Source organism: Chanos chanos, chromosome 14 (genome assembly GCF_902362185.1).
Source record: "Chanos chanos chromosome 14, fChaCha1.1, whole genome shotgun sequence".
Taxonomy (NCBI): Eukaryota; Metazoa; Chordata; class Actinopteri; order Gonorynchiformes; family Chanidae; genus Chanos; species Chanos chanos.
In genome coordinates this window covers 6,733,665-6,750,150 of record NC_044508.1, presented here as the reverse complement: position 1 = coordinate 6,750,150, position 16,486 = coordinate 6,733,665, and the positions used below count along the sequence as shown (strand labels likewise).

General features: G+C 40.4%; 2 protein-coding genes across 2 annotated transcripts; both read right to left on the bottom strand.

Annotated features, from left to right (window-relative positions):
* Positions 1–531: 531 nt before the first annotated feature.
* On the bottom strand, positions 532–2,921 carry LOC115827894 (leukocyte surface antigen CD53-like). Its single transcript, XM_030791796.1, has 7 exons — positions 2,859–2,921; positions 2,033–2,221; positions 1,693–1,767; positions 1,456–1,566; positions 1,261–1,368; positions 950–1,033; positions 532–600 (listed from the first exon to the last, which is right to left on the bottom strand). Exons 1-7 carry the CDS (start codon positions 2,919–2,921, stop codon positions 532–534), a joined length of 699 nt encoding a protein of 232 aa, XP_030647656.1.
* Positions 2,922–4,367: 1,446 nt separating this feature from the next.
* Positions 4,368–15,324, bottom strand: lman2lb (lectin, mannose-binding 2-like b). The gene is made up of 10 exons (XM_030791795.1): positions 15,307–15,324; positions 13,130–13,188; positions 10,081–10,289; positions 9,551–9,669; positions 9,014–9,131; positions 8,610–8,692; positions 7,725–7,886; positions 7,088–7,202; positions 6,746–6,859; positions 4,368–6,389 (listed from the first exon to the last, which is right to left on the bottom strand). The coding sequence occupies exons 1-10, from the start codon at positions 15,322–15,324 to the stop codon at positions 6,247–6,249; spliced, it is 1,140 nt and encodes a 379-aa protein (XP_030647655.1). The 3' UTR covers positions 4,368–6,246.
* Positions 15,325–16,486: the final 1,162 nt, after the last annotated feature.

The window sequence follows — 16,486 nt, the reverse complement described above, 5'->3', positions numbered from 1 at the left end:
ACATTTCCATATTGTCCATGAGGGATTGTTCTTTTAACTTAGTATAGTGCAAGCAATAGGCAAACATATCTATTTCTGTTGCAGTTCATTTTTAAGAGGAAACCACAGGGGGGGAAGTTGATATGCACTTTGGTGAGGACTGCAGGGGGCACAAAGAGAAAAAAAAAAGATCCCAACCACTTTTGACATCAGTTACATGACAAGAAAGGTTTCATGTAGGTGTGTTAGTGGAGTGGCGGGTTTTGTTACGAAAGAAAAGAAAACCACATCAAATTGAATTAATCAGTCATAAAGCGCATTTATTGTTAAATTGGGGTTTAATGATTATGAGGATAATACATAAGATGTTCAAAGACTGAAAGATTCAGAGGTGTTCGATGATAGCCACTCCCAATAAACATTAAAAACTCAATGTTTATACATTTGTTTCGGATAACATATTCCTAAAACAAGACCTTATTGTTCATCCCTTCCAGCAGTTAGTCTACAGAGAGCTTTGACAGCCGTGCAGCTGTTCTGGTTCTGCTGGTTTCACTTGTATCCACGACCAGTAACTTTGAAATTCCAGAAGATGGGAACAGAAATACTTAGACACAAGAACTACGGAAAGAAAAACAAACAATACCCCATTCATTACAAGAAATGAAAGGACAAGCACTGCTCAAAATTTTTTTTTGCCTTAATTAACAAAACATAATGAAAGTTAATAGGCTACTGAGAAATGGAAAAAATAAATAAATGAATAATCTCTCTCACACACACACACACGTCTATATGTATATATCTCTGTCTATCTATCTATCTATCTATCTATCTATCTATCTATCTATATCTATATCTAGATATATATGGGCAGAGGATTTAATTTTCACAATATGGCAGTCTAGAACTGGGTTGGATAAAACTGGTCAAAGATATTTATTATCAAATTAAAAATTTGAATACATACCTGCAGTATGAACAAGGAAACAACACCAGCCCCTAGACTGAGAAAGTTCATCTTGAACCAAGCTCTTAGTTTCGTGTAACAACCCTGAGAGTGAGAGAAGGAAAGAAAAAGGACCAAAAAATTGAGAGAGAATATTCACAGTCTGTTAGTTCAGTATAGTAGGCCTAACTTCTTTAACATGTTCATACGCAGACCTGATCACGAATAACTGCCAACATACGCATTGTACTAACCAAAACGTAACGTTAAATTTTAGTCAGAGCAGCCGAAATGAGTCGTTACATTTAGCGTTACCGTTTAGCCAGACTCACCCCTTGCCAGCTTATCTGTGGAAAGATGTTACAAGGGTCTTCAACGCAGCAGGAGATCGGCACGTTCCCTTCCCAGTCCCCGATTCCATACACGCCACAACATTTGAACTAAACACAGCGCAACCAACGTTAATTTCAAGAGGTAGACTACTTTACTAAAGTAACTGCTGAAAAGATCGTGACTTGGACACTCACGATACTCTGAATGGCGTCGAAATCATCTTTGACGGTTTGGTTTCCTCCGTAAGACGACTGCTTGTACGTGTTGAAGGCCCGAACCATGTCCGTCTCAAAATAACGGTCAATCTGTAAATTCGGTGTCACACCTTTTACACCGAGGCCTCAATAACATAAGCCGTCATGTCATAGTCACCGATAAAACAAATAAAGTACAGATTTGATCTTTCATTCAAACAAAGTTTTGTCTCCTACCTCTCTCTCGACCACCAGGAAAATGCAGGACATAGCCAACTCCACTAGCATAAGCAGAAACAGGGTGATATAAAACTGTAATAAAACACACCAGTACACCCAATCAATCGACCACAATTTTATCCTTTATTTGTATCACCTCACCTGACAAGAACTGCAAAATTTGAGCCTATGTTGTAATAAGTGATATAATGTGTCAGATTCTGTAGTGTATGTGTGTGGTAAAAGTTGTTAGTGTGGGTTGGATAACAAAAGACAGAGAGAGGGAGAGACAGAGATAGAGAGTGTGTGTGTGTGTGTGTGTGTGTGTGTGAAATACTGAAAAAACTGTTGGACTCACCGAGATTAGCATACAATAGTTCTCTTGCATACCTCCAAGAATTCCCAGATAACACACACAGCATGCTAGTGCTCCTACAACTATCAGAGTGTTTGAGGCATAATTAGGCCACCATGTGGTGATCACAGCGCCAAACTTTGATTTAAACATCCCGAAAACACCAAACGCCTGCACAAAGGCCCCGCATAGCTGTAAAACAGACAGACACACACACAGATACAGACACAGACGGACGGACGGATGGACAGACAGACCCACACACACACACACACACACACACACAGAGTAACAAACAAGTTGATGAAGCATTGACACATAGTTTTGCCATGGTACAGTATGAGTACTAAATGCATATGATTAGTTTGTCAGATAAAAACAGGTCTAGGACTGAACGTCAGTTAAAGAAATTACTCTTGATTCATATCCAAATAGACACCCCAAATAGTTTTTTCATGATTACTCTATAATCAGCAAGTGTTTGATTATGTGTTTTTTGTTTATTTGTTTGTTTTCTAACCTTAGGCTTTATAAATCACACACATCTTATGCATAAAAATCCAATACAGCAGCTCACGCTATACATGCCTGGATTAAATTAATCTTGCATTCTCACTGGACAGGTTTGTGTTACAATCAAAGCCACGTATTTATTTATTTATTTATTTAAAAAAAAAAAAAAAAAAATCAGTTTACTCCTATGACAGTGAGGGTATTATTAGTAAACTACATAAATCGGTTTCCATTGACCAACAGCAGTCCTTGTGATTTTGTTCATTCGGCGAACAATAGCAGCTGTGATGCTGTGTTGATTTCTCCAGTAACTTACCCAGCAGATGAAGTGAAGGAAAGTCACCAAAGTTTTCAGACAGCTTACGCACGAACGATTCATGTCTCACCCAGCCACCCTTGTTCTTATGCAGAAAATAAAAATGAAAGTAATAATAATAATAATAATAATAATCACAACAACGATATCGATTAAACCGAGGGAATACTCTTGTATTTTGTCTAAACTGGTTTAAGCGCTGGAGAACTTTGTGAGAAGCCTGCTAAGAGGGAGAGGGGGCCCAGAGATGTGACGTGCTAGTAATGTTTATGGCACAGAGCTGTTTGATATGTCAACACTGGAACAAGTGCCCAAATCATCAAGACAAAACTAGGCCCCGTCTCAAAAAAGAGTGAACAAACACACACACACACACACAGAAACACTGTGATACATACACATACACAATGAAACACTGAAACAAATGTTAGAATCTGAATGACAAATGTTAATGTTTTATCACAAACTACAATCCAGTTTGAACTGTTGCAATTTTGTTACAGATCTTCTGAAACATGTAGGATCATCTAATGTCAGAAAATATTCTGGGAAAATTCCTCAATTAAGATGTGAGACCAAACAACAGCAAAAGAGAACAATAATGAAGATATTGTAAGAAAAAAAGAGATTTTGAAAAACTTACCTTATTAAATATGATTTTTTTTTGGAACTGTTGAAACCCGAAAACGATCCCTAGTACACGTCAGTAAGTCTGTCGCGCTCTCTCTCTCTCTCTCTCTGTCTCTCTTTGGAGATCGCCTGCTCAATACGAGAAGCTGCTTAATGCCAGGACAATGGTGGAGTGTAAGAGCACGTAACTGCGAAGGAGAAAACACGACACAGATAACACTTGTCCTCCTTTTTGTCCCTCTCTTTCCTCCTCTCCAAACGTCACATGGGGAACATCTGCGGACCCCTGTGTTGTGTTTAAACCATTAAAGTGTCTTATGAGAGAGAGAGAGAGAAAACAGCCTGAGGACAGAACCCTCTGACATGAATCGATTCTCTGAAAGACTAGCAACTCTACACAGTGTGTCACAGTGATATCACGGCAAGCGTTGACACAATAAGCATTGACAAGTTGCCAGTCATATGGAAATTACACTAGAATGGGAGGGTCTCTCACACTTACCTGTCAGCGATACAGAGCACCCGTGTGTGTGTGTGTGTGTGTGTGTGTGTGGCTGAGTGATCTGAGAGAGTACTTCATCAATATGCAGACAATAAAAGGAACGTAAACTTGTCGCTCGGACAAAAACACAGTGAATTGTTTAGGCTGGAGAACATGACAAACAACTGCAGGAGCTTTGCTCATAAGCCAAGCCGTGATGGTTTCCACATTCGTTTCAGTTCTGTTTAAGCCACGAGAGCAATGCGGTGCCTACAGTTGTTTTTCCTGACAAAAACCTTATTCTGATCAATCAATGTAATATTGTTAATACCAATGTATTTTTTTTTTGAAGACACAAGATGGAGACGCTTCCAGTTGTGCAAAAATCATTGGAGAATCTTTTATTCTTAGGGGGATTTGACAGAAGGAGAAAATTTGAGTCTCTTTCCAGCTGACAAAACAGGAGACTTTAACGACAGACGAAACGATGGGAGAATTTCGAATTTAGGCTGGCATGTTGTTTCTGATAAAGACATTCACAAAAACACGTTTATCTGATCACAGTAACACTAATAAGTTTTTACAGCAAACAAAACAAAACAAAACAAAACCAAAAACAGCTCCTGTAAAATTTCAAAACAGCTCAATACCAGCAAACGAAACCTCAAAAGTCCTTCATCAGCATGTAAGGACAGATTTACCAACGCCTTCCGCCCAAGCAAAACCAGTAACATTATCTCTGTCTAATATAAACCTTTTATTCAACCTACTGGCTTCAAGTTAGTATTTCCATAAAACATTTAGGAGTCCAAAAAAGGCTTCAGCAAATCTGCACCATAAAAAAAAAAGCATGTTAGATAAGACTCATCACAAAGTAACAACACTGATTAAGCAGCAACAATTAACAGCACATTAATCAAAAACAAAGCAAAAAAAAAAAATGTTTTGACTCTCTCTGATGTGTCTGTGTAGAATCAAAATAAGGCCATGAAGAGTCAACACCAATTGTTCTGGTTTTCTCTTGTAAACGCTTTAGACAAACAAGACAAGCGGGGGGCTTGAAAAAAAAAAAACCCACAAAAAAAACCCTGGTTTAGAGAATGTGAATGAATTCAGAAAAAAAAAGCACATTGCGTACTCAAAACAGCACACAAAGAGACTTCAGATTCACACAAGAGTTATTATTACAAATGATTGAAACAGTGCTTTCGGTCTAAACTGTATCTCAATGCATCATGAATCGAAGAAATGATTGGCTACCTCGCCCACGCATCACAGCGCTGGGACTCTGCTATTGGCTAATTTTGAAAAGGTTGTGAATACATTTGACGTTAGCCCCAATCAGCGCTGTGCAGATTAGTGCTTTTTTTTCCATCTCAAACATAAAAAATACAACATAGTCTGTATAAACTCAGAACATAATATAAACCTAGATTTTTGAAAAATTTTCTTAGGCCGCGGGAGCCTCTTTCACATTTTAATTTTGCTGTTTATGTGGTGTTAAACATGGCTGGTTTAAATTACTTTAGCAAGCACCTTCTAACTCCAGAGATGAGAGAGAGAGAAACATACACACACACACACACAGATCTGGACCTGATTTTTGCAACGACATCAGAACATCTACAGTACAAAAGTTAAAAAAAAGAAAAGAAAAAAAAAGAAAAGAAAAATTATTTCTTAAACATAACTAATTATTGCTAGATGAGAAGATGCACAATAAAGAAAATATCCCTGTTGACTAAAAAAGTGAGATTTAGGTGTGCACAACTTCCACACATCAGAGAGCAGGATGAGAAAGAGCTGCTTTAAAAGAAATCACACAACAGATTTTACAGAGACTGAGAGAAGACAAAAATCAGCTCCTCTAGTGACCAAACCAGTCACAGACAGACATTTAGGAGAACAAAGACAGCTAGACAGCCAGTTGGAAAGGCAGACAGGCAGGCAGACAGACAGACAGACGCACAGACTGAACAGGTTTAGACTCATGATGTTGATGGCGTATGGCTCTTAGAGAGGTCCGAAGGTCAAAAGGTCAGTTTCTTTCAGGGTCAGAGGTCAGTCAGGTGTGTTCGGATTCAGCAGCAGTCAGGAACCTCAGAGATTATCTCAGAGTTGTTTATAAACATTGTCACTCATACTCATTTATGCTTACACTCCTCTTTTCTCTCTCTCTCTCTCTCTCAGTAGTAAAATCTCCCACAGCTGCAGAACTTTCTCTCTCTCTCTCTCTCAGTGGTAGAATCTCTCTTTTCTTTTTTTTTTGTCCTCTCCTCAGTAAAAACGCTTGCGGCGGTTGTCCTGCCATCGGCCGTACAGAACAACGCCGACGACGCCCAGCACGAAGAGGCCAATGATGGAGAAGAGGATGGTGAAGAAGAGAGTAACGCCACTCATTCCAGGCTCCTCCACGTCCACTGAAGAAACAAAAGAGATGGGAAATAAAAAAAAAAACCCTTAAGTGATCACTCCTAAACCTCCACAACTGCCAGCAAATTCTGTGTGTGTGTTTACACATATGTATGTATGTATGTATGGCTGGCATGGAGGGGAGGGGCAAAGAGAGAGAGAGAGAGAGAGAGAGAGAGAGAGAGAGAGAAACTCTGTCTCTGCATGGTGTGTTTGTGTGTGTTTGTATTAGTGTGAATTTGTGGTAAAGAATGTGAATGACTTTCCTTTTTACATCATGTGTAACCATGCTTAGTGCTGGTGCATGTGTGTTTGTTTGAGTGTGCGTGTATTTGCGTGTGCATGTGTATGTGTGTTGTAGTACCTGTGTACTGTGCTCTGTTGTCCACGCTGGGCAGAGAGATGGCCTCCTCCTCTTCGTCAGGACTACGCTCCGCACTGAGCTGATAAAGCTTCATTGAAATCAGATCGTGGTTATCTGCACAGACACAAAGCACAACTCTGTCAAAACAACTCTCTTTAACTCCATTCATCCACACAAATATGCTCATTTTTCCCTCAGGCATAACAATTTGTCAACACGGATCCTCACTGCTCCATCAAAGAATATTCAAATTCAAATCATTCAAAACCACATGCCAAAACCCAAAACCAAAACAAGCATAAAGCTCATTTGCTTTGGCTCGTAGCTTTAAGCGGCTCTGACCTGACAGGTCTCCAGTGGCTGAGGAGGCACCAAAATAATATCCCGTAGGCATTCTGACACCGGGGACCTCCAAACACTCCTTCCACTCCTGCTTCCCATCTATATCAGTCATCACCTACACACAGCACACACATCAAAGAGGGTGTCAGAGAGAAAGAGAGAGAGAACAATCACCTTCCCTTTTTTTTTTTAAATTTCAGTTCAGTTCTCATTTAATGTAACAAACTGATTAATGGATCTGATTACAGAATCAGAATTTAGTTTATTGCCAAATAAGATGCCCCTACAAGGACTTTTTTTTGGTATGATGGTGTCCCGTACAAATACAACACTAAAGTACAATGAGTAATAAAAGCAACAAGTACTGAAAAGCAAACAAGGATCATAAAACAGTGCAAAAGCTGTACAAAGTACAGTGATACTATGAATATTACATAAAATATTTTAAAAGAGGTAAGAAATATACTGAGAAGTCACAGACGTGTCTGTGTGAGTGTACGAGCACATGTGACTCTCATTCTCACAATGAAGTCTGCATTTTTGATATGGGCTGTGCATGTGTATTTTCACCTTCATGTGAATGTGTGAGTGTGTGTGTGTGTGAGTGTGTGTGTGAGTGTGTGTGAGTGTCTCTCACCGTCAGTGTGTTGTGCATGTAGCGGATCAGCAGGAATGTGTCGTGGTTGGAGTTGCGCACGAGTGCGTTACAGCCTCCGAGTTCCGTAGGCCGGCCGTCACGGTCGTGATCGTACGCCAGAGAACCGTTCCCCACCATCGCTGAGATGTACGGAAAAACCCGCTAGAGAGAGAGAGAGAGAGAGAGAGAGAGAGAGAGAGAGAGAGAGAGAGAGAGAGAGAGAGAGCACCAGAGCACGAAAAAGAGGTGTCCAACACACACAGAGACATTAATCCAGGGTAAGAAAGCAAAAGCGAGAGAGAGAAAGAGAAAGGGGGGGGGGGGAAAGTGGTGGAGAATAAATTGTAAAAGGCTGACGTGAAAAAATGAAGTGGGATGAAAACATGGTAAAAACACAAAGAACCAAATGGGAGAAGAAAAAACCCCCCAAGAAAAACAACAACAACAACAACAACAAGAACAAAATCTAAACTAAAGTAAAATCTCAGAAGCTGCTATGAGCAACACGTGTCACGACATTACACCAGTTAAAATCACCACGTCTATCAGAACTGACAGACCACTGCCTACAACAGCGCTAATGCTTTCAATCAGGACTCTGAGGACAGTGTGGTGTGGATGTACTGCATGTAACTGACAGAAACAGGAGGCTACCTGCCCTCCACTGGAGTACTTCTTCTGTGCCTGGCTCCGTACGGTGCATTCAACACACAGGAGCACAACATCAATTCACATACACATCCTGACCAGCATGAACAACAATATAATCAAGTTTTTCATATGTGGGGAAAGGGAGGATGGTCAGGCCAGTTATGTGTAGTTACAGAAGAGGGGTGTGTGTGTGTTTGTGTGTGTGTGTGTGTGATAAGAATATGAATGAGCTACCTCATGTTGTTTGTCCTCGTTGGGATAAGTGTCAACAAAAACAGCCAATCCAGTGAAGTGATTCATGTTCCCAAACACTGGGCCTGTCAAGAGTCACACAAACAGTACAAACAATCACAGACCTCCCTTTCAAAATGAACACAAACACAATTACACTAATATGACAGCAGCTGCTACATAGCATCCCATTGTATCCACTGGCTCTTCATTCCTGTGAGAGCTTGAAGGAACACAGTCACGTAATAAAGTAAATCATTTCTCACTGGTAAACTGCTTCAAACCCCACCAGTTAATCTAATCAATGATCAACCTGTATGTACTTCTACATGTGTATAGAATGAGGTGGAACACACAACATACATGCACGTGTGTGTGTGTGTGTGTGTGTGTGTGTGTTATGGTACCGTGTTGCATGCGTTCCTTGGTCAGCCATATGGCCATTCCATCTCCATTCAGGTTCTTCTTGCCCTGGCCGTGGATCTTAAACTGGACTCTCAGCTCCCAGTCTCGTAGGTAACAGGGCTAGACAGATAAAGTGCACACTGGTCAACACTGCAACAATAAATCCAGTCAGTACAGTCAGTGCAGAGTGTGGTGCTGCAATGGTAGGGTGTGTGTGTGTGTAACACTCCCAGGGATCTGCTCTCCCTCTAGGATTTCTTACCAGTCCTGATCTCCCTTGTTCAAGTATTCACACGCTACTTAAACTGTGATGAGATTAGTCGGGTGTGTTAGACTGAATATGGAACGAGTCCAAAAGCAGAGTGGATTCTCGAGAAGAAAACTGGTTTTCCCTGAAGTTCTGTCAGTGCTGAAAATGTGTCAGTTTTGCTGTCATAGCGACAGGGTAGTTGTTCTAGAAATGGCAAGTGTATAAATCGTAACGTGTGTGTTTGACCGTAGTCATCGTTGTGATGGTTTAGAGGTTCTGTTGGACTCACGAGGCGGCTCCAAACTGCTCCCTGTCTGCTCTGCATGTCAGGAGTCAGGCGCACGCATTCTGGAGTTATCATGGCAGTGCCCATTAAATCCCAATGAGAGAAACTGGAAGACCCCACTCCTAAAACCCCAGAGAGAGAGAAATTACTGTGTTCACGAAATATCACACCGGGGGACACCATTCACTGCCGATTTCTAGGTATACTTAATGCTTTTCGTGCTCTGTTTAATTTTTTATTAATCTTCATTCTTTTTAAAAATTACCCTTCGCTTCCGCTCCGCCACAATTGCGCAACGGAGTATCACTCTTTCTTAATAGTGACAGTATGCTAGCAAAGCTGTACTAATATTATTTCATCGGAAATGATGTGGTCTCTACTCTCTGAAACGTAAGTTCATTGCAAATCCACGGCAAATTCATCAGTTTATTTCTAAATTTGATTTAGTAACGGAACTTTGTTTACCCAAACAGGTGTCAGTCTTAGCTTGGGACCATTAAAACTTTGCTAGCGAAACAGAGCTAGTTACCCACCTTGGTAGGGCTTGGTCAGCGAAAACTCCCGCTTGAGAAATTCGTCCAATTCGTAATCATTATTTCCCAGACACAGATGTGTCAAGAGAACTAATACAGCCAAAATAAGCTGTTTTTTAATATAATTTATTGACGGAAATAAAAACTGCCGAACTACCGAACTACTACTCCAACCCGACCTATTCATTATAGCGGCCATCTTACTCCTCCTACTTCAAAATAGAACCTCCCCTATTTCCTATTGGGATTTTTGATTTCACGTACAGCAATGATTTGCTGTACTTACTGCCAATCAAGTTCTTAACCAATTACATACCATCTACAGCAAGGAAGGCCCCCAAACTTTCATATGGGTAAAAAAGCCCCGGTAAGAAGACAGGGTTTCGAAAGATTCAGGTTGTTTTAAATTCTGTATTGAATTGAAAATTCCTGGTTATTTTTTTCCTTTTAAATCGCAAGGAACTGACATCTTGACGATACAGAATTAGAACTGAACTGAAATGACAAAACACAGATGTCAGTTCACTGAAACCATTTCAAGTTTGGGTTTTTTGGAGGCTGCTTTTTACAAACATAGCCTATTCAGAAATATCTGAATAGCTTTTCGTATTCACAGATATTTAAAACAGCCAGACTGTACGCTACTCAAACTATGGGATCTATGTTCAATCTTCACAAAGCAGAACTGCGCGGAATGTCACGTGCGATCTCCATGTCCTCAATGTTTTTCCTCTAGGGTTTGTTGGTGGTTGGTCATTTATTTATTTATCGGGTTTCTTTCTTTCTTTCTGTTCATTTCAAATGTGGTTATTTCTGCTGAGTTTGAATCCATGCATGCATTAATGAGCTGATCCTACATTTGCAAACAACTTTCAGTTTAGTTGTCAATCAACAATTATATTCTTTTTTTCTATCAAGTAACCTGTTCACCGCATTTTTTGGGCTATGTGAGAGGAATGATATTAGCAAATGTTTTTATCAAAACGAACGTACACTGGCAATTGGATATGAAGACTCTTATTACCACCCTTTATAAATTATATTGGTAAAAGTTAATACGAGAGGAATCGAGACACTGGAGTAATGAATAGCGCACAACTATCCTTCATTTATCCCGTGCAATTCATTTTTGTACATAAGCTGAAACGCTTCATTTTTTATTAGTCTACGTTTGCAAAATCTTTTTGACCTTCAGTTCCTTCTTAATTCCTTAGAAGATCTTTAAAACTTGTCGTCTGGCTCATGGGTATTAGTACTGCTATTGGATTTCTCTACTCAGTCCAATCTCCGTAACCGTATACAGTGGCAGGTCGCCCTCGATCGAGCGTGTCTGAGTTAAGTGTGGCGCAAGTTTTGACGAGCTCTTTAGCGCTGTAACCATGAAAAATCTGCTCTCTCTTAGGCTTGTCACGCCAAATTACCCCAGAGACCGAGAGACCGTTGACACTAGCTCGGGTTACACTCCCTTCCGTTCCCACAATGATTTCTTCTCGCAGGTTGCAATGGTTTTGAGGGTACATTATGTGTTAAATTTAACCATACTCCTCTGAAAAATGCTGCTGATTAATTACACAGCCGTAAAACATCATCCTCAGACACAAGTCGGTTTCTGTGGTAATATAACAGTGATGGAATTGGTCTGTCACTACTCAATCTGTCGTTACCTACCGCAAAGTAACAGTTCTCAACGCTGGAGGGCACTGTTATGCTGTGCTGATGTTTACAACATAGTGTTCCCATAGGACTCAGAAGACAGTGTCCCATCAGACAGAGGATTGTTAGTTTACAATCCATGTGGACTATTGCGCCATATTTATCTCATTAGTTATGCATGCATAGGTATCTTACAAAAGCATACAGTCCCACATGTTTTTTCTGTTCCTTTTTAAACCTTTTCTCTGCACAGGTTTTCTAATTTATCCCAAATATTAAGGAAAACAAGTTAATACAGAGGAAATGCAAAGATATCTGTCTATCTATCTATCTATCTGTCTATCTGTCTATCTGTCTGTCTGTCTGTCTGTCTATCTATAACTATATCTTCAGAATGAGCGACAATATTAGGAGCTGCAAAGCCTGCCATAGATTATGTGTTTTTGGAGCTCCTTTTGGTCACCAGCATTTCCTCTGTTTTATAGGCATCCCATGGGGCAGAATATAGGTTACACCGGAGAAGCTGCGGACTTTGACTAGACAGCTGTAAGTGGAAACGCTGTCTGTGGGACATTCCGACTTCGTAGTTCACTGTCTATCAACCTAAAGTGTTGAACACTGTATCTAGCTGCTTATGAGAGAGAAAAAAAGTCACACGCTGTATTTCATCCTATTTTGTGTCACTGTCCCAGTGATGAGAGAGGGGGGCCTTCCGCAGCTGCTCTTATTGCGCCCGCTCATGTAATCCATAACTGAGCAGTTTGCGGATCGCCTGCTGTTTACAGTCCCCGTTCTCGATCATTCCCAATATACAATCCATTACTGACACTGACATTTGGACATTGTGAGACTGCACCTGTTCATCGGAGATGTGTGGGTAAGCGACAGGATTTGACTGAATGCAGACGCATTCTTAAGATGCGGTCAGCCATTGTTTTTTGTTTTGTTTTGGGGTTTTTTCCCACGGGCAAACGTGAAATCTGGGAGGGGTTCTCTTTGAATAAATAGATATCAAATACGTTCCTTTTGTACATGTTAGGGGTGGCCTGTTTTCATGTCTCAGATGCTGAGGGAAAGAAGCGCACATAAGCTACAACGTTGAGACGAAACAAAATGCGCGTAAATGTGTAACAGTTGCATACAAGTTCTGCGGAATTAGGGAAACAGGAAAGGGTTAAATCCGACTGGCTGTAAATTACCCGCTTTTCACATCGGTCATTGTCTACTTGTAAATAATGAGATAATGAAGACGCCTTAATGCTTTCTCTGGCGGATCAAACTGCATTTAATCCACCGCCTCTTACAGCCGCAATAACCGCCCCGTCCGTCTCATCGTAGACAGCGGACATTAAAAACACCTTTGGACATAAATACTTGCGCTGTTCAAATCACAGACCTTGGGTGAGCGCGGCCCTGGAAGTCGTTAAAAGGCCTCTTCTTCCGCAGCTGTTTGTGCTGACAAAAAAGAATACAAGAGGGTAGAGAGGATGAAAAAGAAAAAAAAAATCCCCACACATCTCCTTAATTGAATAGCTCATTTCCAAACCAATCCCCATTAAGGATGTTGTTATCTGGGCACTTAAATCAATAATTCACACTGACACTGATTTCAGAGATGTGTGTAGGGTTTTGATGTAGAACAACCAAGGACGTTTTTTTTTTGTATGATTAATAAGGACCTTCAAGTTTGGAAAAAAGCGTGTATATATACACACACACATATATAGCAAATATTACACACACACACACACATATATATATATATATATATAGGTAATGGAAGATTATTAAAAAAAAACAAACATTAAAAATTTTTCAATTTCTGTGTGTAGTCTGATAAACCCGCAGTGCATCCATCTTTGTGCATTTTTCTTCATTGTGCCCAGTGATTGGCCAAAGCATTTGGCGGACATCAATCACGGAATCATGTGTTTCTGTCCCAGGCTTACAGTTTTCAAATATACACTAATAGCTGCGGTAAAACGGGTCATATATATATATATACATATGAACGTAAGCAGACAGAAGAGGTCTTGTTCAGCTACGGTCACAGTGCATGGCCGTATAGGGTTTGCCTTGGCCCGGAATCATCTTATCCTAATAAGGCAAAGCCCTTACTCACTCTGCTGGTGATTTACTGCTCTAGAGGAAGCTCCCACTCACACATTATCTGCCTGTCGATTTTTACCGCTGACTGTGATCAATAGGGTCTCATTAACATAAGAGCTAACTAGGCTAGGCTAAGGTTATTTATTTATTCAATCCTACGAATGAGAGCAGTGCTGAATCTCTCTTAGCTAATGTAACATCATCGTGATTCTGGCATCCCTGTGGGTAATCTGTATTAAAATGAACACCTGAGAAATTTGGGATGCGCAAAGCAGTGTCTCAGCTAACAGGGAAAGTTTTTAAGACATTGGGAAGTCTGTCTTAAAGTTCATGCTAAATATTATAATACACATTGCATAATGTTTCAGTGGAGCTGTCTATGGAAATGTTCTCTCTCTAACATCCTTAGAACATTCTACTTACATTACAGTGTTCCACTAAAATCCAGATGGACAATATCTTTCACCCATAACACCCCAAACTGTATAGGAACATTCCCACAACCTTAAACCTGATACCTGAGGCAATATATGCTTAATTTGTTTCTTGTTTTTTGGAGAGTTTTGTTGGGGGGGGCAATTGTTCAGCAAGGTACCATCAGACTCCCTTACACAACACTGAAACTAAAACTAAAATCTGACCACAGTTCATGTCTCTTATAGTTTAGTATGTTCTCACTGCGGTCAGGGAAGCAGTGCTGGACTCTGGGGTCAAATCATGTTTTGAACATAACCAATCCTCTGAATTCAGACTCCAAAAAGACAGTATTGACTTTTTCAGGGCAGTGAAAAGCTACTCTGGTAGATTGGGCAACGTTTGCCAGACTCTGTAAAAAGGTGATTAAAGGCTCCCAATGCACTCCTCTCAGTATTAAACATGAATCTAGGTAATGAATACAGAGAGAGGTAAAATAAAATAGGCTTTTCTTTAAATTAGATGTATGTGTTTGTTTATTTTTGGAACTCGCGTAATCGGCGTTAGCATGTTTTGGAAATATTTCATGTCTGGTCGCGGGTTTCAGTGTAACACGGAACTCCCTCAGCCTCTGATGGCAAGAGCTCTGCAGATGCACTTTCTGAAAACTTTGGATAAGAGGAAAGTTAAAATTCTTAGTTCACTTTTTCTTAAATCTGACAGACAGAGCAAAAGGCAAGGGGAGCTTACACAGCATCTGTGGGTCTGACTCATTTGGAGCAATAGCACCTTCATTTATTGCACACCCTTAAATTACTTCATTAAGTTTATTAGCTGTTTACTCTATAAATTAAACTTGTCTGAGATGCCAAGGAAACACACTTTCTCTGTAATATACCTGAAGTTGTCAGTGAGGTCTCCAAAATCCAAAAATGTGACCCTTGATTTCATCCACAGAAGAACAAGCGGTTATTTTCTCGACAATCCTCTCTCTTCATCCCTTCTATCTTATTCTCTCTCTGTATCAGTATTCTTATGCTGTATACATACCTCACATTCTGTAACCATTCTGTCAACACCAGACAGGATCATATATTATATTAAATTTTTCCAGTTTCCCTTCAGAGAAGTTTTCCATGAAACAACTGTCCAGTTGAGGAGATGTTTCTACTGGTGCAGCCCCAGTAACGGTTAGCCCTATCCATCTTTCACCCAACTCTCAATAAGCTAATAGTTCTAATGTGTGAAAATTGATTTCTAGGGACCTGGAGGTCTGTGTGCACCACCAGTCCCCCCACCCCTCTCTTTCATTCTTTTTCTGTATTTCTGTTCTCCTTCACTTTGTGATTTATTCCCTCGTTATTGATAAGTCCCAATTGATTTTGCAGGGCAATAAAACGTCTTGTTTATGTGAGCTATGTGGCGTCCACAGCGTGTGTATTTGCTGAATTGTGTTTCTCTCAAACCCAGCTTGAGCCAATAGACCAGCGTAGCAAGGCAGTAAGAACTGGGAAGATATGTGTATCAATAGTGTCTGTGCTTTTCTCCAAGGTTCATCTTAAACCGAACATTTATTTGCTATAAAGAGTTATCTGTGTTATTTGTCTGGGAGTCTTTACTCTATCTCTGTCAAGTAAATTCAGGCCTTTTGGACCTTTAAAAGTCAGTTGTGGTTAAAGCTGAAGGTGTGTCAGGTGTCATGCTAGTCACCCTGACTGTTGTTGCCTGGCTTATCAGCTCTTACAAAAAAACAATGTCAAAACAACTGACTGATTGAATCATGTGTGCAACATCATTTGAACTGACTTCTAATAGTGGTACCCCAAAAATGGCTGTATCCTCTTCACACCTTTTAACTCTCTTAACTCAGGGTATGTGTTTCTATGTGTGTGTGTGTGTGGGTGTGAGTGGGTGCATCCCACAATGTGTGAGAAAAGCATAATGTGTAGGTACTGCTGGATTTCTCTGTGTTAACAAGCGGTAGACTTGAGAAAACGTTTGGAATTTCTCGTGTCTGTCTGTGAATCTATCATCCAACCTACAATTGCCTTCCAACACCCCATTCATCCTGATGGAAATGAGTGTGAAGCTAAGACTCTCTTTCTCTGGCCCCTAGGAGCCCTCGATGGCCCCTCTCAAACTCTCAGAGGTGACAGGAAACCGACACATTCTCCTTTGCCGAAGAGCAGGCAATGACAGTGCACCGACTGCTAACTTGAACTTAATGTGA